At 53.5% G+C, this 21,580-nt stretch overlaps 1 protein-coding gene across 3 annotated transcripts; it reads right to left on the reverse strand.

Annotated features, from left to right (window-relative positions):
• Window positions 1-1,088: 1,088 nt before the first annotated feature.
• On the reverse strand, window positions 1,089-21,269 carry LOC140406563 (coiled-coil domain-containing protein 160 homolog). Of its 3 annotated transcripts, none has more exons than XM_072494561.1 (2): window positions 21,227-21,269; window positions 1,089-2,794 (listed from the first exon to the last, which is right to left on the reverse strand). In XM_072494561.1, exon 2 carries the CDS (start codon window positions 2,780-2,782, stop codon window positions 1,811-1,813), a length of 972 nt encoding a protein of 323 aa, XP_072350662.1. In that variant the 5' UTR covers window positions 2,783-2,794; window positions 21,227-21,269; the 3' UTR covers window positions 1,089-1,810. The 3 variants fall into 3 exon arrangements, with proteins under 3 accessions (XP_072350662.1, XP_072350660.1, XP_072350661.1); XM_072494559.1 differs by having other exon boundaries at window positions 21,207-21,265; XM_072494560.1 differs by lacking the exon at window positions 21,227-21,269 and adding an exon at window positions 21,115-21,214.
• Window positions 21,270-21,580: the final 311 nt, after the last annotated feature.

Consider the following 21,580-nt stretch of genomic DNA (forward strand, 5'->3'; position numbering starts at 1 on the left):
TTCCCTTATCGTCCATATGTCTATCCAATGCCCTTAGTGTTGGTGAGTCCACTACTGTTGCAGGCAGGGCATTCCACGCCCTTACTACTCTGAGTAAAGAACCTACCTCTGACATCTGTCTTATATCTATCTCCCCTCAATGTAAAGCTATGTCCCCTCGTGCTAGACATCACCATCCGAGGAAAAAGGCTCTCACTGTCCACCATATCCAATCCTCTGATCATCTTGTATGCCTCAATTAAGTCACCTCTTAACCTTCTTCTCTCTAACGAAAACAGCCTCAAGTCCCTCGGCCTTTCCTCATAAGATCTTCCCTCCATACCAGGCAACATTCTGGTAAATCTCCTCTGCACCCTTTCCAATGCTTCCACATCCTTCCTATAATGCGACCAGAATTGCACGCAATACTCCAAATGCGGCCGCACCAGAGTTTTGTACAGCTGCAACATGACCTCATGGCTCTGAAACTCAATCCCTCTACCAATAAAAGCTAACACACTGTACGCCTTCTTAACAACCCTCTCAACATGGGTGGCAACTTTCAGGGATCTATGTACATGGACACCGAGATCTCTCTGTTCATCCACACTGCCAAGAATCTTACCATTAGCCCAGTACTCTGAATTCCTGTTATTCCTTCCAAAATGAATCACCTCACACTTTTCTGCATTAAACTCCATTTGCCACCTCTCAGCCCAGCGCTGCAGTTTATCTATGTCCCTCTGTAACTTGTAACATCCTTCCGCACTGTCCACAACTCCACCGACTTTAGTGTCATCTGCAAATTTACTCACCCATCCTTCTACGCCCTCCTTCAGGTCATTTATAACTTGTGACACTAATAAAGATTATTATTATGGAGTCATGCTCGCAGCCACAGAAATGCCCGTCTGTTCTCCTCAGTATTGAATCCCCACAGCTTTAGCTTGCTTTGTCCTTTTCCTCCCAGTCCTGTAGGCTGATGGGGTGGTAATTGGGCCGGGCGAGGAGGCACAAGACTCAGAAAAACACTGCAATTTTCAAATTGAAGTTATTCGCTATTAATGTGCAGCTAAACCATAGAAATGATCTGAAAAGTACAGAAAGGCAACATTTTTAGTTTTTATTCAGTTTAGTTTAATTTAATAAGGCATGGAATATTTCCGTAACAGCCTCCCCGAACAGGCGCCGGAATGTGGCGACTAGGGACTTTTCATTTGAAGCCCACTTGTGACAATAAGCGATTTTCATTTCATTTCATTTCATTTCATCTCTTCTCATTCTGCTCCACAAAGTTTAATTTGTGAATGTCCAGTTAAATAGAGTAACTTCAAACCTGTACGTTAGTATTTTTGTCCGGTGCAGATTTGATGTGTCTGTGGCATTCTATTTTCTTTTATATGAATTTAGAGTACCCAATTATTATTTTTTTTCCCAATTAAGGGGCAATTTAGCGTGGCCAACCCACCTAACCAGCACATCTTTGTGGGGTTGTGGGGGTGAAACCCACGCAGACAGGGGGAGAATGTGTAAAGTCCACATGGACAGTGACCCAGAGCCGGGATTCGAACCCGGGTCCTCAGCGCCGTAGTCCCAGTGCTAACCACGGCACCATGTGCCGCCCTGTGACATTCTATTGTAACACCAGAAATGGCTGGAGGATAATTCCAGAAAGATGGATTTTGGTCTATATTTGATAACTGAAAGCGTTTCAGTAAAACAATTTAATTTGATGCTGTATCACCTATAGGAACCCAATAAGAACTTAATTCCAGGAACCAATTTTTGCTCTTAAATAGAATCTCGACTGAAACAAAGTGATACATTCATGTCACTTATTCAGAAATTCAATTTTAAAAGCTTCAACTGGGCCAAAGGATGGTAAACTCGAGAAATGTTTGTGCAACAAGTCCAGAGCTTCCTTGTTTTGAGCATGTTGATATTTCTCCTTTCTCAGTTCAGCCTTCACTGTGTCCAGTTCTGCTTGTAGTTTCTTTAGTTCTAAGTTTGATTGTTCTTTTAATCTCTCCACCAAACAGTCCCTTTCGAACCGTTGTTGCCATGATAGCTGTTTGCAATCGGAGCTGAGTTTCTCCTTTTGCAGACGCAGATCCTGGGCTTCCAATTGGCTCTGCTGTAATTGAGAGCGCAGGTAACTTGTAGTCACAACTTTTTCCTGCACATCTTTTTTAAGACCTCGAATCTCCAAGTCTTTTCTGAAGCTTTCTTGCACAATGTGTCTGAGGTACAAGGTTTTGTTCTGTAATTCCAGTTTGGTCTTACTAAGTTCAGTCTCTTTTTTTTCCAGACACACTCTGAGGTTCTTGCTGCCTGCCTTCAGCTCCTCCGACTGCAAAGAGACAAGTGCTAGTTGTGCGTTTAAATTTTGTTGCGCAATGTCTTTTCTACACTTTGTTTCACATAAAACAGTTCTTTCCTCAGTGTTCCATAGATTCTGCTTTTCCAATCCATCAACACTATTCTCAGTACTTTTCTTTGAATTGTCTGATTTACACACAGCAGCATGACTGTGACCATCGCCCTGTGATTTCAGCTCTTTAATGGAAGTTTGAGAAGTTGCTTCTGATACAATCAGTCCTGACACAGAGACCTTTCTACTCGGCATCTGGTTTTGTTGAAAATTCTTCATTTTCTGCTGGTAAAGATTTTCAATTCTTTTGGCTTTCCTGCCTTCAAAGTGTTCCGAAATCAGCACCGGCTCCAAATTAACATTCACCCCAACAAGGTCCTTCACACTGAAATGTGGAGGGAATAACTCTTCAACCCAATGTATCTTTTCCATCTCTCGGAATTTCTATTAAACAAAAACAGCCAAATGTTATCATTCAGTACTTTAAAACGATCAATGCAGATTCTGTAGGTTGGTGAATTGCATCAACAGCCACATGGAAACGTGGGGCGGACATAGAACATAGAACGATACAGCGCAGTACAGGCCCTTCGGCCCACGATGTTGCACCGAAACAAAAGCCATCTAACCTACACTGTGCCATTATCATCCATATGTTTATCCAATAAACTTTTAAATGCCCTCAATGTTGGCGAGTTCACTACTGTAGCAGGTAGGGCATTCCACGGCCTCACTACTCTTTGCATAAAGAACCTACCTCTGACCTCTGTCCGACATCTATTACCCCTCAGTTTAAAGCTATGTCCCCTCGTGCTAGCCATTTCCATCCGCGGGAGAAGGCTCTCACTGTCCACCCTATCAAACCCCCTGATCATTTTGTATGCCTCTATTAAGTCTCCTCTTAACCTTCTTCTCTCCAACGAAAACAACCTCAAGTCCATCAGCCTTTCCTCATAAGATTTTCCCTCCATACCAGGAAACATCCTGGTAAATCTCCTCTGCACCCGCTCCAAAGCCTCCACGTCCTTCCTATAATGCGGTGACCAGAACTGCACGCAATACTCCAAATTCGGCCGTACCAGAGTTCTGTACAGCTGCAACATGACCTCCTGACTCCGGAACTCAATCCCTCTACCAATAAAGGCCAACACTCCATAGGCCTTCTTCACACCCCTATCAACCTGGGTGGCAACTTTCAGGGATCTATGTACATGGACACCTAGATCCCTCTGCTCATCCACACTTCCAAGAACTTTACCATTAGCCAAATATTCTGCATTCCTGTTATTCCTTCCAAAGTGAATCACCTCACACTTCTTTACATTAAACTCCATTTGCCACCTCTCAGCCCAGCTCTGCAGCTTATCTATATCCCTCTGTAACCTGCTACATCCTTCCACACTATCGACAACACCACCGACTTTAGTATCGTCTGCAAATTTACTCACCCACCCTTCTGCTCCTTCCTCTAGGTCATTTATAAAAATGACAAACAGCAACTGCCCCAGAACAGATCCTTGTGGTACTCCACTTGTAACTGAACTCCATTCTGAACAATTCCCATCAACCACCATCCTCTGTCTTCTTTCAGCTAGCCAATTTCTGATCCACATCTCTAAATCACCCTCAATCCCCAGCCTCCGTATTTTCTGCAATAGCCTACCATGGGGAACCTTATCAAACGCTGTGCTGAAATCCATATACACATCAACTGCTCTACCCTCGTCTACCTGTTCAGTCACCTTCTCAAAGAACTCGATAAGGTTTGTGAGGCATGACCTACCCTTCACAAAGCCATGCTGACTATCCCTGATCATATTTTTCAATTTTTGACTAAGTCTCAACTCAGGTGAGAGACGCGGTGTGTAACCCCCTCCTCAGGTGAGAGACGCGGTGTGTAACCCCCTCCTCAGGCGTGAGAGGCGGTGTGTAACCCTCTCCTCAGGTGAGAGACGCGGTGTGTAACCTGCTCCTCAGACATCAGAGGCGGTCTGTAACCCCCCTCCTCAGGTGGGAGACGCGGTGTGTAACCCCCTCCTCAGGTGAAAGCAGCGGTGTGTAACCTGCTCCTCAGGTGGGAGACGCGGTGTGTAACCCCCTCCTCAGGTTAGAGAGGCGCTGTGTAACCTGCTCCTCAGGTGGGAGACGCGGTGTGTAACCCCCTCTTCAGGTGAGAGGCGCGGTGTGTAACCTGCTCCTCAGGTGGGAGACGGGGTATGTAACCCTCTCCTCAGGTGGGAGACGCGGTGTGCAACCTGCTCCTCAGGTGAGAGCAGCGGTGTGTAACCTGCTCCTCAGGTGGGAGACGCGGTGTGTAACCTGCTCCTCAGGTGGGAGACGCGGTGTGTAACCTGCTCCTCAGGTGGGAGCAGCGGTGTGTAACCTGCTCCTCAGGTGAGAGCAGCGGTGTGTAACCTGCTCCTCAGGTGGGAGACGGGGTGTGTAACCTGCTCCTCAGGTGGGAGACGCGGTGTATAACCTGTTCCTCAGGTGGGAGAGGCGGTGTGTAACCCCCTCTTCAGGTGGGAGACACGGTGTGTAACCTGCTCCTCAGGTGACAGCAGCGGTGTGTAACCCCCTCTTCAGGTGGGAGACACGGTGTGTAACCTGCTCCTCAGGTGACAGCAGCGGTGTGTAACCCCCTCCTCAGGTGGGAGACGCGGTGTGTAACCCCCTCCTCAGGTGGGAGACGCGGTGTGTAATCGCCTCTTCAGGTGAGAGACGCGGTGTGTAACCCCTCCTCAGGTGGGAAACACGGTGTGTAAACCCCCTCCTCAGGTGGGAGACGCGGTGCATAACCCATTCCTCAGGTGAGAGACGCTGTGTGTAACCCCCTCCTCAGGTGAGAGCAGCGGTGTGTAACCTGCTCCTCAGGTGTGAGACGCGGTGTGTAACCTGCTCCTCAGGTGGGAGACGCGGTGTGTAACCCCCTCCTCAGGTGAGAGCAGCGGTGTGTAACCCCCTCCTCAGGTGAGAGCAGCGGTGTGTAACCTGCTCCTCAGGTGTGAGACGCGGTGTGTAACCTGCTCCTCAGGTGAGAGACGCGGTGCGTAACCTGCTCCTCAGGTGAGAGCAGCGGTGCGCAACCCACTCCTCAGGTGAGAGCAGCGGTATGTAACCTGCTCCTCAGGTGAGCGACACAGTGTGTAACCTGCTCCTCAGGTGAGAGATGCGGTGTGTAACCTGCTCCTCAGGTGAGAGCAGCGGTGTGTAACCCCCTCCTCAGGCGACAGACGCGGTGTGTAACCCCCTCAGGTGAAAGACGCGGTGTGTAACCCCCTCCTCAGGTGAGAGACGCGGTGTGTAACCCCCTCCTCAGGCGACAGACGCGGTGTGTAACCCCCTCAGGTGAAAGACGCGGTGTGTAACCCCCTCTTCAGATGAGAGACGCGGCGTGTAACCCCCTCTTCAGGTGAGAGCAGCGGTGCGCAACCCACTCCTCAGGTGAGAGCAGCGGTGTGTAACCTGCTCCTCAGGTGAGAGCAGCGGTGTGTAACCCCCTCCTCAGGTGGGAGCAGCGGTGTGTAACCCCCTCCTCAGGTGGGTGACGCGGTGTGTAACCCCCTCCTCAGGTGGGAGAGGCGGTGTGTAACCTGCTCCTCAGGTGAGAGCAGCGGTGTGTAACCCCCTCCTCAGGTGGGAGACGTGGTGTGTAACCCCCTCTTCAGGTGAGAGACACGGTGCATATCCCATTCCTCAGGTGGGAAACGCGATGTGTAAGCCCCTCCTCAGGTGGGAGAGGCGGTGTGTAACCCCCTCCTCAGGTGGGAAACGCGGTGTGTAACCCCCTCCTCAGGTGGGAGACGCGGTGTGTAACCTGCTCCTCAGGTGGCAGACGCGGTGTGTAACCCGCTCCTCAGGTGTGAGAGGCGGTGTGTAACCCCCTCTTCAGGTGGGAGGCGCGGTGTGTAACCCTCTCCTCAGGTGGGAGACGCGGTGTGTAACCCCCTCTTCAGGTGGGAGGCGCGGTGTGTAACCCTCTCCTCAGGTGGGAGACACGGTGTGTAACCTGCTCCTCAGGTGACAGCAGCGGTGTGTAACCCCCTCTTCAGGTGGGAGACACGGTGTGTAACCTGCTCCTCAGGTGACAGCAGCGGTTTGTAACTCCCTCCTCAGGTGGGAGACGCAGTGTGTAACCCCCTCCTCAGGTGGGAGACGCGGTGTGTAATCCCCTCTTCAGGTGAGAGACGCGGTGTGTAACCCCTCCTCAGGTGGGAAACACGGTGTGTAAACCCCCTCCTCAGGTGGGAGACGTGGTGCATAACCCATTCCTCAGGTGAGAGACGCTGTGTGTAACCCCCTCCTCAGGTGAGAGAGGCGGTGTGTAACCTGCTCCTCAGGTGGGAGAGACGGTGTGTAACCTGCTCCTCAGGTGAGAGCAGCGGTGTGTAACCCCCTCCTCAGGTGGGAGACGTGGTGTGTAATCCCCTCTTCAGGTGAGAGACACGGTGCATAACCCATTCCTCAGGTGGGAAACGCGATGTGTAACCCCCTCCTCAGGTGGGAGAGGCGGTGTGTAACCCCCTCCTCAGGTGGGAAACGCGGTGTGTAACCCCCTCCTCAGGTGGGAGAGGCGCGGTGTGTAACCCTCTCCTCAGGTGGGAGACACGGTGTGTAACCTGCTCCTCAGGTGAGAGCAGCGGTGTGTAACCCCCTCCTCAGGTGGGAAACGCGGTGTGTAACCCCTCCTCAGGTGAGAGTCGCTGTGTGTAACCCCCTCCTCAGGTGAGAGCTGCGGTGTGTAACTCCCTCCTCAGGTGAGAGCAGCGGTGTGTAACCTGCTCCTCAGGTGTGAGATGCGGTGTGTAACCTGCTCCTCAGGTGTGAGATGCGGTGTGTAACCTGCTCCTCAGGTGAGAGACGCGGTGTGTAACCCCCTCCTCAGGTGAGAGACGCGGTGCGTAACCTGCTCCTCAGGTGAGAGCAGCGGTGCGCATCCCACTCCTCAGGTGAGAGCAGCGGTGTGTAACCTGCTCCTCAGGTGAGCGACACAGTGTGTAACCCCCTCCTCAGGTGAAAGACGCGGTGTGTAATCCCCTCCTCAGGCGACAGACGCGGTGTGTAACCCCCTCAGGTGAAAGACGCGGTGTGTAACCCCCTCCTCAGGTGAGAGACGCGGTGTGTAACCCCCTCTTCAGGTGAGAGCAGCGGTGCGTAACCCCCTCTTCAGGTGAGAGACGCGGCGTGTAACCCCCTCTTCAGGTGAGAGCAGCGGTGCGTAACCCACTCCTCAGGTGAGAGCAGCGGTGTGTAACCTGCTCCTCAGGTGGGAGACGCGGTGTGTAATGTGCTCCTCAGGTGGGAGACGGGGTGTGTAACCTGCTCCTCAGGTGGGAGACGCGGTGTGTAACCTGCTCCTCAGGTGGGAGACGCGGTGTGTAACCTGCTCCTCAGGTGAGAGACGCGGTGTGTAACCTGCTCCTCAGGTGGGAGATGCGGTGTGTAACCTGCTCCTCAGGTGAGAGCAGCGGTGTGTAACCTGCTCCTCGGGTGGGAGATGCGGTATGTAACCCCCTCCTCAGGTGAGAGACGCGGTGTGTAACCTGCTCCTCAGGTGAGAGCAGCGGTGTGTAACCCCCTCCTCAGGCGAGAGACGCGGTGTGTAACCCCCTCTTCAGGTGAGAGCAGCGGTGCGTAACCCGCTCCTCAGGTGAGAGCAGCGGTGTGTAACCTGTTCCTCGGGTGGGAGATGCGGTGTGTAACCTGCTCCTCAGGTGAGAGACGCGGTGTGTAACCCCCTCCTCAGGTGAGAGACGCGGCGTGTAACCCTCTCCTCAGGTGGGAGACGCGGTGTGTAACCCCCTCTTCAGGTGGGAGGCGCGGTGTGTAACCTGCTCCTCAGGTGACAGCAGCGGTGTGTAACCCCCTCCTCAGGTGGGAAACGCGGTGTGTAATCCCCTCCTCAGGTGGGAGACGCGGTGTGTAACCCCTCCTCAGGTGAGAGTCGCTGTGTGTAACCCCCTCCTCAGGTGAGAGCAGCGGTGTGTAACCTGCTCCTCAGGTGTGAGATGCGGTGTGTAACCTGCTCCTCAGGTTAGAGACGCGGTGTGTAACCTGCTCCTCAGGTGTGAGACGCGGTGTGTAACCTGCTCCTCAGGTGTGAGATGCGGTGTGTAACCTGCTCCTCAGGTTAGAGACGCGGTGTGTAACCTGCTCCTCAGGTGTGAGAGCAGCGGTGTGTAACACCCTCCTCAGGTGAGAGACGCGGTGTGTAACCCCCTCCTCAGGTGGGAGACGCGGTGTGTAACCCCCTCCTCAGGTGAGAGACGCGGTGCGTAACCTGCTCCTCAGGTGAGAGCAGCGGTGCGCATCCCACTCCTCAGGTGAGAGCAGCGGTGTGTAACCTGCTCCTCAGGTGAGCGACACAGTGTGTAACCCCCTCCTCAGGTGAAAGACGCGGTGTGTAATCCCCTCCTCAGGCGACAGACGCGGTGTGTAACCCCCTCAGGTGAAAGACGCGGTGTGTAACCCCCTCCTCAGGTGAGAGACGCGGTGTGTAACCCCCTCCTCAGGTGAGAGACGCGGTGTGTAACCCCCTCTTCAGGTGAGAGCAGCGGTGCGTAACCCCCTCTTCAGGTGAGAGACGCGGCGTGTAACCCCCTCTTCAGGTGAGAGCAGCGGTGCGTAACCCACTCCTCAGGTGAGAGCAGCGGTGTGTAACCTGCTCCTCAGGTGAGAGCAGCGGTGTGTAATGTGCTCCTCAGGTGGGAGACGGGGTGTGTAACCTGCTCCTCAGGTGGGAGACGCGGTGTGTAACCTGCTCCTCAGGTGAGAGACGCGGTGTGTAACCTGCTCCTCAGGTGGGAGATGCGGTGTGTAACCTGCTCCTCAGGTGAGAGCAGCGGTGCGTAACCTGCTCCTCAGGTGAGAGCAGCGGTGTGTAACCTGCTCCTCAGGTGGGAGACGCGGTGTGTAACCTGCTCCTCAGGTGGGAGACGCGGTGTGTAACCTGCTCCTCAGGTGGGAGACGCGGTGTGTAACCTGCTCCTCAGGTGAGAGACGCGGTGTGTAACCTGCTCCTCAGGTGAGAGCAGCGGTGTGTAACCCCCTCCTCAGGTAGGAAACGCGGTGTGTAACCCCCTCCTCAGGTGGGAGACGCGGTGTGTAACCCCCTCTTCAGGTGGGAGGCGCGGTGTGTAACCCTCTCCTCAGGTGGGAGAGGCGGTGTGTAACCCCCTCCTCAGGTGGGAGAGGCGGTGTGTAACCTGCTCCTCAGGTGAGAGCAGCGGCGTGTAACCTCCTCCTCAGGTAGGAAACGCGGTGTGTAACCCCCTCCTCAGGTGGGAGACGCGGTGTGTAACCTGCTCCTCAGGTGGGAGACGCGGTATGTAACCCGCTCCTCAGGTGTGAGAGGCGGTGTGTAACCCCCTCTTCAGGTGGGAGGCGCGGTGTGTAACCCTCTCCTCAGGTGGGAGAGGCAGTGTGTAACCCTCTCCTGAGGTGGGAGACGCGGTGTGTAACCTGCTCCTCAGGTGACAGCAGCGGTGTGTAACCCCCTCCTCAGGTGGGAGACGCGGTGTGTAACCCCCTCCTCAGGTGGGAGACGCGGTGTGTAATCCCCTCTTCAGGTGAGAGACGCGGTGTGTAACCCCTCCTCAGGTGGGAAACACGGTGTGTAAACCCCCTCCTCAGGTGGGAGATGTGGTGCATAACCCATTCCTCAGATGAGAGACGCTGTATGTAACCCCCTCCTCAGGTGAGAGCAGCGGTGTGTAACCTGCTCCTCAGGTGTGAGACGCGGTGTGTAACCTGCTCCTCAGGTGGGAGACGCAGTGTGTAACCCCCTCCGCAGGTGAGAGCAGCGGTGTGTAACTCCCTCCTCAGGTGAGAGCAGCAGTGTGTAACCTGCTCCTCAGGTGTGAGACACGGTGTGTAACACCCTCCTCAGGTGAGAGACGCGGTGTGTAACCTGCTCCTCAGGTGAGAGCAGCGGTGTGTAACCCCCTCCTCAGGCGAGAGACGCGGTGCGTAACCTGCTCCTCAGGTGAGAGCAGCGGTGCGCAACCCACTCCTCAGGTGAGAGCAGCGGTGTGTAACCTGCTCCTCAGGTGAGCGACACAGTGTGTAACCTGCTCCTCAGGTGAGAGATGCGGTGTGTAACCTGCTCCTCAGGTGTGAGCAGCGGTGTGTAACTCCCTCCTCAGGTGAGCGACACAGTGTGTAACCTGCTCCTCAGGTGAGAGACGCGGTGTGTAACCCCCTCTTCAGGTGAGAGCAGCGGTGCGTGACCCCCTCTTCAGGTGAGAGACGCGGCGTGTAACCCCCTCCTCAGGTGAGAGCAGCGGTGTGTAACCTGCTCCTCAGGTGGGAGACGCGGTGTGTAACCCCCTCCTCAGGTGGGAGACGCGGTGTGTAACCTGCTCCTCAGGTGGGAGACGCGGTATGTAACCCGCTCCTCAGGTGTGAGAGGCGGTGTGTAACCCCCTCTTCAGGTGGGAGGCGCGGTGTGTAACCCTCTCCTCAGGTGGGAGAGGCAGTGTGTAACCCTCTCCTCAGGTGGGAGACGCGGTGTGTAACCCCCTCTTCAGGTGGGAGGCGCGGTGTGTAACCTGCTCCTCAGGTGACAGCAGCGGTGTGTAACCCCCTCCTCAGGTGGGAGACGCGGTGTGTAACCCCCTCCTCAGGTGGGAGACGCGGTGTGTAATCCCCTCTTCAGGTGAGAGACGCGGTGTGTAACCCCTCCTCAGGTGGGAAACACGGTGTGTAAACCCCCTCCTCAGGTGGGAGATGTGGTGCATAACCCATTCCTCAGATGAGAGACGCTGTATGTAACCCCCTCCTCAGGTGAGAGCAGCGGTGTGTAACCTGCTCCTCAGGTGTGAGACGCGGTGTGTAACCTGCTCCTCAGGTGGGAGACGCGGTGTGTAACCCCCTCCGCAGGTGAGAGCAGCGGTGTGTAACTCCCTCCTCAGGTGAGAGCAGCAGTGTGTAACCTGCTCCTCAGGTGTGAGACGCGGTGTGTAACCTGCTCCTCAGGTGAGAGCAGCGGTATGTAACCCCCTCCTCAGGTGAGAGACGCGGTGTGTAACCCCCTCCTCAGGCGAGAGACGCGGTGCGTAACCTGCTCCTCAGGTGAGAGCAGCGGTGCGCAACCCACTCCTCAGGTGAGAGCAGCGGTGTGTAACCTGCTCCTCAGGTGAGCGACACAGTGTGTAACCTGCTCCTCATGTGAGAGATGCGGTGTGTAACCTGCTCCTCAGGTGAGAGCAGCGATGTGTAACCCCCTCCTCAGGTGAGAGACGCGTGTGTAACCCCCTCCTCAGGCGACAGACGCGGTGTGTAACCCCCTCAGGTGAAAGACGCGGTGTGTAACCCCCTCTTCAGGTGAGAGCAGCGGTGCGTGACCCCCTCTTCAGGTGAGAGACGCGGCGTGTAACCCCCTCTTCAGGTGAGAGCAGCGGTGCGTAACCCACTCCTCAGGTGAGAGCAGCGGTGTGTAACCTGCTCCTCGGGTGGGAGATGCGGTGTGTAACCTGCTCCTCAGGTGAGAGCAGCGGTGTGTAACCCCCTCCTCAGGTGGGAGACGCGGTGTGTAACCCCCTCCTCAGGTGGGAGACGCGGTGTGTAATCCCCTCTTCAGGTGAGAGACGCGGTGTGTAAACCCCCTCCTCAGGTGGGAGATGTGGTGCATAACCCATTCCTCAGATGAGAGACGCTGTATGTAACCCCCTCCTCAGGTGAGAGCAGCGGTGTGTAACCTGCTCCTCAGGTGTGAGACGCGGTGTGTAACCTGCTCCTCAGGTGGGAGACGCGGTGTGTAACCCCCTCCGCAGGTGAGAGCAGCGGTGTGTAACTCCCTCCTCAGGTGAGAACAGCAGTGTGTAACCTGCTCCTCAGGTGTGAGACGCGGTGTGTAACACCCTCCTCAGGTGAGAGACGCGGTGCGTAACCTGCTCCTCAGGTGAGAGCAGCGGTGCGCAACCCACTCCTCAGGTGAGAGCAGCGGTGTGTAACCTGCTCCTCAGGTGAGCGACACAGTGTGTAACCTGCTCCTCAGGTGAGAGATGCGGTGTGTAACCTGCTCCTCAGGTGAGAGCAGCGGTGTGTAACCCCCTCCTCAGGTGAGAGACGCGGTGTGTAACCCCTTCCTCAGGCGACAGACGCGGTGTGTAACCCCCTCAGGTGAAAGACGCGGTGTGTAACCCCCTCCTCAGGTGAGAGACGCGGTGTGTAACCCCCTCTTCAGGTGAGAGCAGCGGTGCGTGACCCCCTCTTCAGGTGAGAGACGCGGCGTGTAACCCACTCCTCAGGTGAGAGCAGCGGTGTGTAACCTGCTCCTCAGGTGAGAGACGCGGTGTGTAACCTGCTCCTCAGGTGGGAGACGCGGTGTGTAACCCCCTCCTCAGGTGAGAGCAGCGGTGTGTAACCTGCTCCTCAGGTGAGAGCAGCGGTGCGTAACCCACTCCTCAGGTGAGAGCAGCGGTGTGTAACCTGCTCCTCGGGTGGGAGATGCGGTGTGTAACCTGCTCCCCAGGTGAGAGCAGCGGTATGTAACCCCCTCCTCAGGCGAGAGACGCGGTGTGTAACCCCCTCCTCAGGCGAGAGACGCGGTGTGTAATCCCCTCTTCAGGTGAGAGCAGCGGTGCGTAACCCGCTCCTCAGGTGAGAGCAGCGGTGTGTGAACTGCTCCTCAGGTGAGAGCAGCGGTGTGTAACCTGCTCCTCAGGTGAGAGACGCGGTGCGTAACCTGCTCCTCAGGTGAGAGCAGCGGTGCGCAACCCACTCCTCAGGTGAGAGCAGCGGTGTGTAACCTGCTCCTCAGGTGAGCGACAGTGTGTAACCTGCTCCTCATGTGAGAGATGCGGTGTGTAACCTGCTCCTCAGGTGAGAGCAGCGGTGTGTAACCCCCTCCTCAGGTGAGAGACGCGTGTGTAACCCCCTCCTCAGGCGACAGACGCGGTGTGTAACCCCCTCAGGTGAAAGACGCGGTGTGTAACCCCCTCTTCAGGTGAGAGCAGCGGTGCGTGACCCCCTCTTCAGGTGAGAGACGCGGCGTGTAACCCCCTCTTCAGGTGAGAGCAGCGGTGCGTAACCCACTCCTCAGGTGAGAGCAGCGGTGTGTAACCTGCTCCTCGGGTGGGAGATGCGGTGTGTAACCTGCTCCTCAGGTGAGAGCAGCGGTGTGTAACCCCCTCCTCAGGTGGGAGACGCGGTGTGTAACCCCCTCCTCAGGTGGGAGACGCGGTGTGTAATCCCCTCTTCAGGTGAGAGACGCGGTGTGTAACCCCTCCTCAGGTGGGAAACACGGTGTGTAAACCCCCTCCTCAGGTGGGAGATGTGGTGCATAACCCATTCCTCAGATGAGAGACGCTGTATGTAACCCCCTCCTCAGGTGAGAGCAGCGGTGTGTAACCTGCTCCTCAGGTGTGAGACGCGGTGTGTAACCTGCTCCTCAGGTGGGAGACGCGGTGTGTAACCCCCTCCGCAGGTGAGAGCAGCGGTGTGTAACTCCCTCCTCAGGTGAGAACAGCAGTGTGTAACCTGCTCCTCAGGTGTGAGACGCGGTGTGTAACACCCTCCTCAGGTGAGAGACGCGGTGCGTAACCTGCTCCTCAGGTGAGAGCAGCGGTGCGCAACCCACTCCTCAGGTGAGAGCAGCGGTGTGTAACCTGCTCCTCAGGTGATCGACACAGTGTGTAACCTGCTCCTCAGGTGAGAGATGCGGTGTGTAACCTGCTCCTCAGGTGAGAGCAGCGGTGTGTAACCCCCTCCTCAGGTGAGAGACGCGGTGTGTAACCCCTTCCTCAGGCGACAGACGCGGTGTGTAACCCCCTCAGGTGAAAGACGCGGTGTGTAACCCCCTCCTCAGGTGAGAGACGCGGTGTGTAACCCCCTCTTCAGGTGAGAGCAGCGGTGCGTGACCCCCTCTTCAGGTGAGAGACGCGGCGTGTAACCCACTCCTCAGGTGAGAGCAGCGGTGTGTAACCTGCTCCTCAGGTGAGAGACGCGGTGTGTAACCTGCTCCTCAGGTGGGAGACGCGGTGTGTAACCCCCTCCTCAGGTGAGAGCAGCGGTGTGTAACCTGCTCCTCAGGTGAGAGCAGCGGTGCGTAACCCACTCCTCAGGTGAGAGCAGCGGTGTGTAACCTGCTCCTCGGGTGGGAGATGCGGTGTGTAACCTGCTCCCCAGGTGAGAGCAGCGGTATGTAACCCCCTCCTCAGGTGAGAGACGCGGTGTGTAACCCCCTCCTCAGGCGAGAGACGCGGTGTGTAACCCCCTCTTCAGGTGAGAGCAGCGGTGCGTAACCCGCTCCTCAGGTGAGAGCAGCGGTGTGTGAACTGCTCCTCAGGTGAGAGCAGCGGTGTGTAACCTGCTCCTCAGGTGAGAGACGCGGTGTGTAACCCCCTCTTCAGGTGAGAGACGCGGCGTGCAACCCCCTCTTCAGGTGAGAGCAGCGGTGCGTAACCCACTCCTCAGGTGAGAGCAGCGGTGTGTAACCTGCTCCTCGGGTGGGAGATGCGGTGTGTAACCTGCTCCTCAGGTGAGAGCAGCGGTGTGTAACCTGCTCCTCGGGTGGGAGATGCGGTGTGTAACCTGCTCCTCAGGTGAGAGCAGCGGTATGTAACCCCCTCCTCAGATGAGAGACGCGGTGTGTAACCCCCTCCTCAGGCGAGAGACGCGGTGTGTAACCCCCTCTTCAGGTGAGAGCAGCGGTGCGTAACCCACTCCTCAGGTGAGAGCAGCGGTGTGTTACCTGCTCCTCAGGTGAGAGCAGCGGTGTGTAACCTGCTCCTCAGGTGAGAGACGCGGTGTGTAACCCGCTCCTCAGGTGGGAGACGCGGTGTGTAACCCCCTCTTCAGGTGAGAGACGCGGTGTGTAACCTGCTCCTCAGGTGAGAGCAGCGGTGTGTAACCTGCTCCTCAGGTGAGAGCAGCGGTGTGTAACCTGCTCAGGTGAGAGACGCGGTGTGTAACCCGCTCCTCAGGTGGGAGACGCGGTGTGTAACCCCCTCCTCAGGTGAGAGCAGCGGTGTGTAACCTGCTCCTCGTTTGGGAGAGGGGGTGTGTAACCTGCTCCTCAGGTGAGAGCAGCGGTGTGTAACCTGCTCCTCAGGTGAGAGCAGCGGTGTGGAACCTGCTCCTCAGGTGAGAGCAGCGGTGTGTAACCCGCCACCTCCTCAGGTGGGAATCCTTTAAAAGCCAGCAGAGGACAACTAAAAAAAAAATCAATAAGGGGGAGGAGAAGATGAAATATGAGTGCAAGCTAGCAAGTAATATAAAAGAAGGTAGGAAGAGTTTTTTCAATCTATAAAAGGTAAGAGAGAGGTAAAAATAGACATTGGACCACTAGAAAATGTGGCTGGAGAAATAATAATAGGAAACAAAGAAATGGCAGCCGAACTGAATAGTTACTTTGCATCAGTCTTCACGGTGGAAGACACCAGTGGGATGCCAAAGCTCCAGGAGAATCAGGTGTCAGAGGTGAGTGCAGTGACCATTACGAAGGAGAAGGTTCTGGGAAACTGAAAGGTCTGAAGGTGGATAAGTCACCTGGACCGGATGGACGACACCACAGGGTCCTAAAAGAGAGAGCTGAGGAAATTGTGGAGGCATTGGTGGTGATCTTCCAGGAATCACTGGAGGCAGTAAGGGTCCCAGAGGACTGGAAAGTAGCTAATGTAACACCCCTGTTTAAGAAGGGAGGGAGGCTGAAGATGGAAAATTATAGGCCGGTTAGCCTGACTTTGGTCATTGGTAAGATTTTAGAGTCCATTATTAAAGATGAGATTGCGGAGTACTTGGAAGTGCATGGTAAAATAGGACTGAGTCAGCACGGCTTTGTTAAAGGGAGGTCGTGTCTGACAAATCTGTTAAGAGTTCTTTGAGGAGGTAACAAGCAAGTTAGACAAAGGAGAGCCAGTGGACGTGATTTATTTAGATTTCCAGAAGGCCTTTGACAAGGTGCCGCATTGGAGACTGTTAAATAAGTTAAGAGCCCATGGTGTTAAGGGCAAGATCCTGGCATGGATAGAGGATTGGCTGACTGGCAGAAGGCAGAGAGTGGGGATAAAGGGGTCTTCTTCAGGATGGCAGCTGGTGACTAGTGGTGTACCTCAGGGTCGGTGCTGGGACCACAACTTTTTACAATATACATTAATGATCTGGAGGAAGGAACTGAAGGCACTGTTCCTATGTTTGCAGATGATATAAAGATCTGTAGAGGGACAGGTAGTATTGAGGGAGCAAGGGGGCTGCAGAAGGACTTGGACAGGCTAGGAGAGTGGGCAATGAAGTGGCAGATGGAATACAATGTGGAAAAGTATGAGGTTATGCACTTTGGAAGGAGAAATGGAGGCATAGACTATTTTCTAAATGGGAAGGTGCTTCGGAAATCAGAAGCACAAAGGGATTTAGGAGTCCTTGTTCACGATTCTCTTAAGGTTAACGTGCAGGTTCAGTCGGCAATTAGGAAGGCAAATGCAATGTTTCTTTTTTAAAATAAATTTAGAGTACCCAATTAATTTTTTCCAATTAAGGGGTAATTTCGCGTGGCCAATTCACCTACCCTGCATATCTTTGGGTTGTGGGGGCGAAACCCACGCAAACACGGGTAGAATGTGCAAACTCCACACGAACAGTGACCCAGAGCCAGGATCGAACCTGGGACCTCGGCGCCATGAGGCAGCAGGGCTAACCCACTGCGTCACCGTGCTGCCCCAGCAAATGCGATGTTAGCATTCATGTCAAGAGGGCTAGAATACAAGACCAAGACCCCATTTGGAGTATTACCATAAGACATAGGAGTGGAAGTAAGGCCATTCAGCCCATCGAGTCCACTCCACCATTCAATCATGGCTGATTTCAACTCCATTTACCCGCTCTCTCTCCATAGCCCTTAATTCCTCGAGAAATCAAGAATTTATCAACTTCTGTCTTAAAGACACTCAACATCCCGGCCTCCACCGCCCTCTGTGGCAATGAATTCCACAGACCCACCACTCTCTGGCTGAAGAAATTTCTCCTCATCTCTGTTCTAAAGTGACTCCCTTTTATTCTAAGGCTATGCCCCCGGATCCTAGTCTCCCCTGCTAATGGAAACAACTTCCCTACATCCACCCTATCTAAGCCATTCATTATCTTGTAAGTTTCTATTAGATCTCCCCTCAACCTCCTAAACTCCAATGAATATAATCCCAGGATCCTCAGACGTTCATCGTATGTTAGGCCTACCATTCCTGGGATCATCCGTGTGAATCTCCGCTGGACCCGCTCCAGTGCCAGTATGTCCTTCCTGAGGTGTGGGGCCCAAAATTGCTCACAGTATTCTAAATGGGGCCTAACTAATGCTTTATGAAGCTTCAGACGTACATCCCTGCTTTTATATTCCAAGCCTCTTGAGATAAATGACAACATTGCATTTGCTTTCTTAATTATGGACTCAACCTGCAAGTTTACCTTTAGAGAATCCTGGACTAGGACTCCCAAGTCCCTTTGCACTTGAGCATTATGAATTTTGTCACCGTTTAGAAAATAGTCCACGCCTCTATTCTTTTTTCCAAAGTGCAAGACCTCGCACTTGCCCACGTTGAATTTCATCAGCCATTTCTTGGACCACTCTCCTAAACTGTCTAAATCTTTCTGCAGCCTCCCCACCTCCTCCATACTACCTGCCCCTCCACCTATCTTTTTGTATCATCGGCAAACTTAGCCAGAATGCCCCCAGTCCCGTCATCTAGATCGTTAATATATCAGGAGAACAGCTGTGGCCCCAACACTGAACCCTGTGGGACACCACTCGTCACCGGTTGCCATTCCGAAAAAGAACCTTTTATCCCAACTCTCTGCCTTCTGCCTGACAGCCAATCGTCAATCCATGTTAGTACCTTGCCTCGAATACCATGGGCCCTTATTTTACTCAGCAGTCTCCCGTGAGGCACCTTATCAAAGGCCTTTTGGAAGTCAAGATAGATAACATCCATTGGCTCTCCTTGGTCTAACCTATTTGTTATCTCTTCAAAGAACTTTAACAGGTTTGTCAGGCACGACCTCCCCTTACTAAATCCATGCTGACTTGTCCTAATCTGACCCTGCACTTCCAAGAATTTAGAAATCTCATCCTTAACAATGGATTCTAGAATCTTGCCAACAACCGAGGTTAGGCTAATTGGCCTATAATTTTCCATCTTTTTCCTTGTTCCCTTCTTGAACAGGGGGGTTACAACAGCGATTTTCCAATCCTCTGGGACTTTCCCTGACTCCAGTGACCTTTGAAAGATCATAACTAACGCCTCCACTATTTCTTCAGCTATCTCCTTTAGAACTCTAGGATGTAGCCCATCTGGGCCCGGAGATTTATCAATTTTTAGACCTTTTAGTTTCTCTAGCACTTTCTCCTTTGTGATGGCTACCATATTCAACTCTGCCCCCTGACTCTCCGGAATTGGTGGGATATTACTCATGTCTTCTACTGTGAAGACTGACGCAAAGTACTTATTTAGTTCCTCAGCTATTTCCTTGTCTCCCATCACAAAATTACCAGCGTCATTTTGGAGCGGCCCAATGTCAACTTTTGCCTCCCGTTTGTTTTTAATGTATTTAAAGAAACTTTTACTATCATTCCTAATGTTACTGACCTAAAGTTAAAGGTGTTAACTAGGGTTCAGGGTGAGCACATTCCTCTTAGTGAGAAGGGTAAAGCTGGTAGATATTCACAAATATCCCCATCCTCAATGATAGGAGAAACTAGCAAATCAGTACAAAAAATAAGGCTGAAGGATTTCCAACCATCTTCAGCTAGAAGTGTCAAGTGGATGATCCAATCCTCTTTCAGTGATCCCTTACATCACATTTACCAGTCTTCAGCTAATTTGTGATATTACACCATGTGATTAAGAAATGGTTGAAGATAGTGATTTGATTTAATGAACTTCTGCAATTAATCTGAGATAGCTCACAGATCATGCTTTCGTAGTTTCCTGTGTTTAGATTTAGTAACCTCGTTTCAGATTATCCGAAACTAGGTTCCTCAATCAAAACACAGGAAACTACGAAAGCATGATCTGTGAGCTATCTCAGATTAATTGCAGAAGTTCAACATCATCCAGCCCTAGCCCCTCCTTCCCCCCACCAGTGTAATTTTACACTTGGTACAATGTTACACTTGGATTTAACAAAAAATGACTTGGGATTCAATAATTAATTTTCTCTTCTTTTTTTATAGAGTACCGAATAATTGTTTTTACAATTAAGGGGCAATTTAGTGTGGCCAATCCACCTACCCGGCACATCATTTTGGGTTGTGGGGGTGAGACCCATGCAGGCACAGGGGATAGTGCAAACTCCACACGGACAGTGACCTGAGGCCAGGATCGAACCCGGGTCCTCGGCGCCGTGAGGCAGCAGTGCACCACCGTGCTGCCCTGACCATATCAAATATGAACAGGAGGCCATTTAGCCCTTTGAGCCTGCTCTGCCATTTAATAGGATCTTGCCTGATCTAACACTCACTATGTCCACTTTCGTGCCTCAATTCCCCAACTGATTAAAAACCTATTGATCTCAGACTTGAAAGTGTTCAAGGACTCGGCCTCCACAGCATCCTGGGTAAAGAATTCCAAAGAGTCACCACTCTTTAAGAGAAGGAAAAAAGCCACAGAGAACAGCAACACAAGGAAACAACTTAAATGAATACATTCTCACCTATCCAAGATCATAAATAGAAATTTGCCCTTTTTATCTTACAAATTTAGAATACCCAATTCATTTTTTCTCATTAAGGGACAGTTTAGTGTGGCCAATCCATCTACCCTGCACATCTTTGGGTTGTGGGGGTGAAACCCACGCAAACACGGGGAGAATGTGCAAACTCCACACGGACAGTGACCCAGAGCTGGGATCGAACCTGGGACCTCGGCGCCGTGAGGCAGCAGTGCTAACCACTGCAGCACCGTGCTGCCCGAAGAATTTGCCGGTTGGCCCATTGAGATTGCTCGCCAGTCCAAAGATCATGGCTGATCTGATTGTAGCCTTCACTGCATCTTTCTTCTTGGGCTCCATAACCCTGAACTCCCTTCTTGATCAAAAATCTGTCTAACTCAGCCTCGAATATATTCAACAACCAGCCTCCACTGCACTCTGGGGAAGAGAATTATAAAGACTAACAACCCTCAGAGGGAAGAAATTCCTCTTAAGCTGTCTTAAATGGAAGCACCTTAATTTTAAACAGTTCCCCCCCCCCCCCCCCAGTGCTAGATGCCACACTGTACCCCAAAAAGAAACAAAATGATTTTTTATTCATTATTACAGGACATGGCCAGACCAGCATTTACCCAATTACCCTTGATAAAGTGGTGGTGAGCTGCTTTCTTCAACTGCTGCAGTCCATGTGGTGTAAGTACACCCATAGTGCTGTTAGGGTGGGAGTTTTGACCCAGGGGCAGCAACATAATATATAATATATTATTCCCAAGTCAGGGTAATGAGTGCTGCCAATGTTCGTCGGTGGTAGGTTTGACTGTTTGTGGAAGGTGAAATGAAAATCGCTTGTCACAAGTCGGCTTCAAATGAAGTTACTGTGAAAAGCCCCTAGTCGCCACATTCCGGGGAATGTCCGATTGACTGAACAGCACAGCTTTCAGGACATGTGGGAGGAAACCGGAGCGCCCGGAGGAAACCCACGCAGACACGGGGAGGACGTGCAGACTCCGCACAGACAGTGACCCAAGCCGGGAATCGAACCTGGGACCCTGGCGCTCTGAAGCAATTGTGCTAACCAGTGTTGCCATGCCAACCCCGGTTCCCAGTCACCGTGCGAATCTCCTCACCATTCAGCCCCTCTGCTGTTGTGGGAGGTTTGCCCTCCACATCCCTCACAACAATGCCGCTGTCCTCGTTCATTCCTCACACACAAACCCACCATTGCCCATTAAACATCACCTCAGCAGCCCGCAACCAGCAGCGCAATCTCCTTCCGGGGTCACCGACTGCCGGAAGCGCCGCCCAGGTAACCCCGGCAACGTCACCAAACCCCGCAAATAGGCAGGCCAAGCCCCGGGCCCCGCCCCCTGACCTTTCCCGGGCCCCGCCCATTGACCAGTCCGGGCCCCGCCCCCATACCAGCCGGGCCCGCCCCAGCTACGGGCCCCGCCCCCTGACCAGTTCCTGACCCGCGCACAGCCAGACCCCGCCCCCCCCGCCCCCGCCCCCCCCGACCCCCCCGACCCCGCCCCCACCTATCATCCGGTTGCTACGGGAGTTGAGGGTTTGCAGCCGGTTCAGAAAGTTCACGGG

The sequence above is a fragment of the Scyliorhinus torazame genome, unplaced genomic scaffold, assembly GCF_047496885.1.
Source record: "Scyliorhinus torazame isolate Kashiwa2021f unplaced genomic scaffold, sScyTor2.1 scaffold_624, whole genome shotgun sequence".
Classification (NCBI taxonomy): domain Eukaryota; kingdom Metazoa; phylum Chordata; class Chondrichthyes; order Carcharhiniformes; family Scyliorhinidae; genus Scyliorhinus; species Scyliorhinus torazame.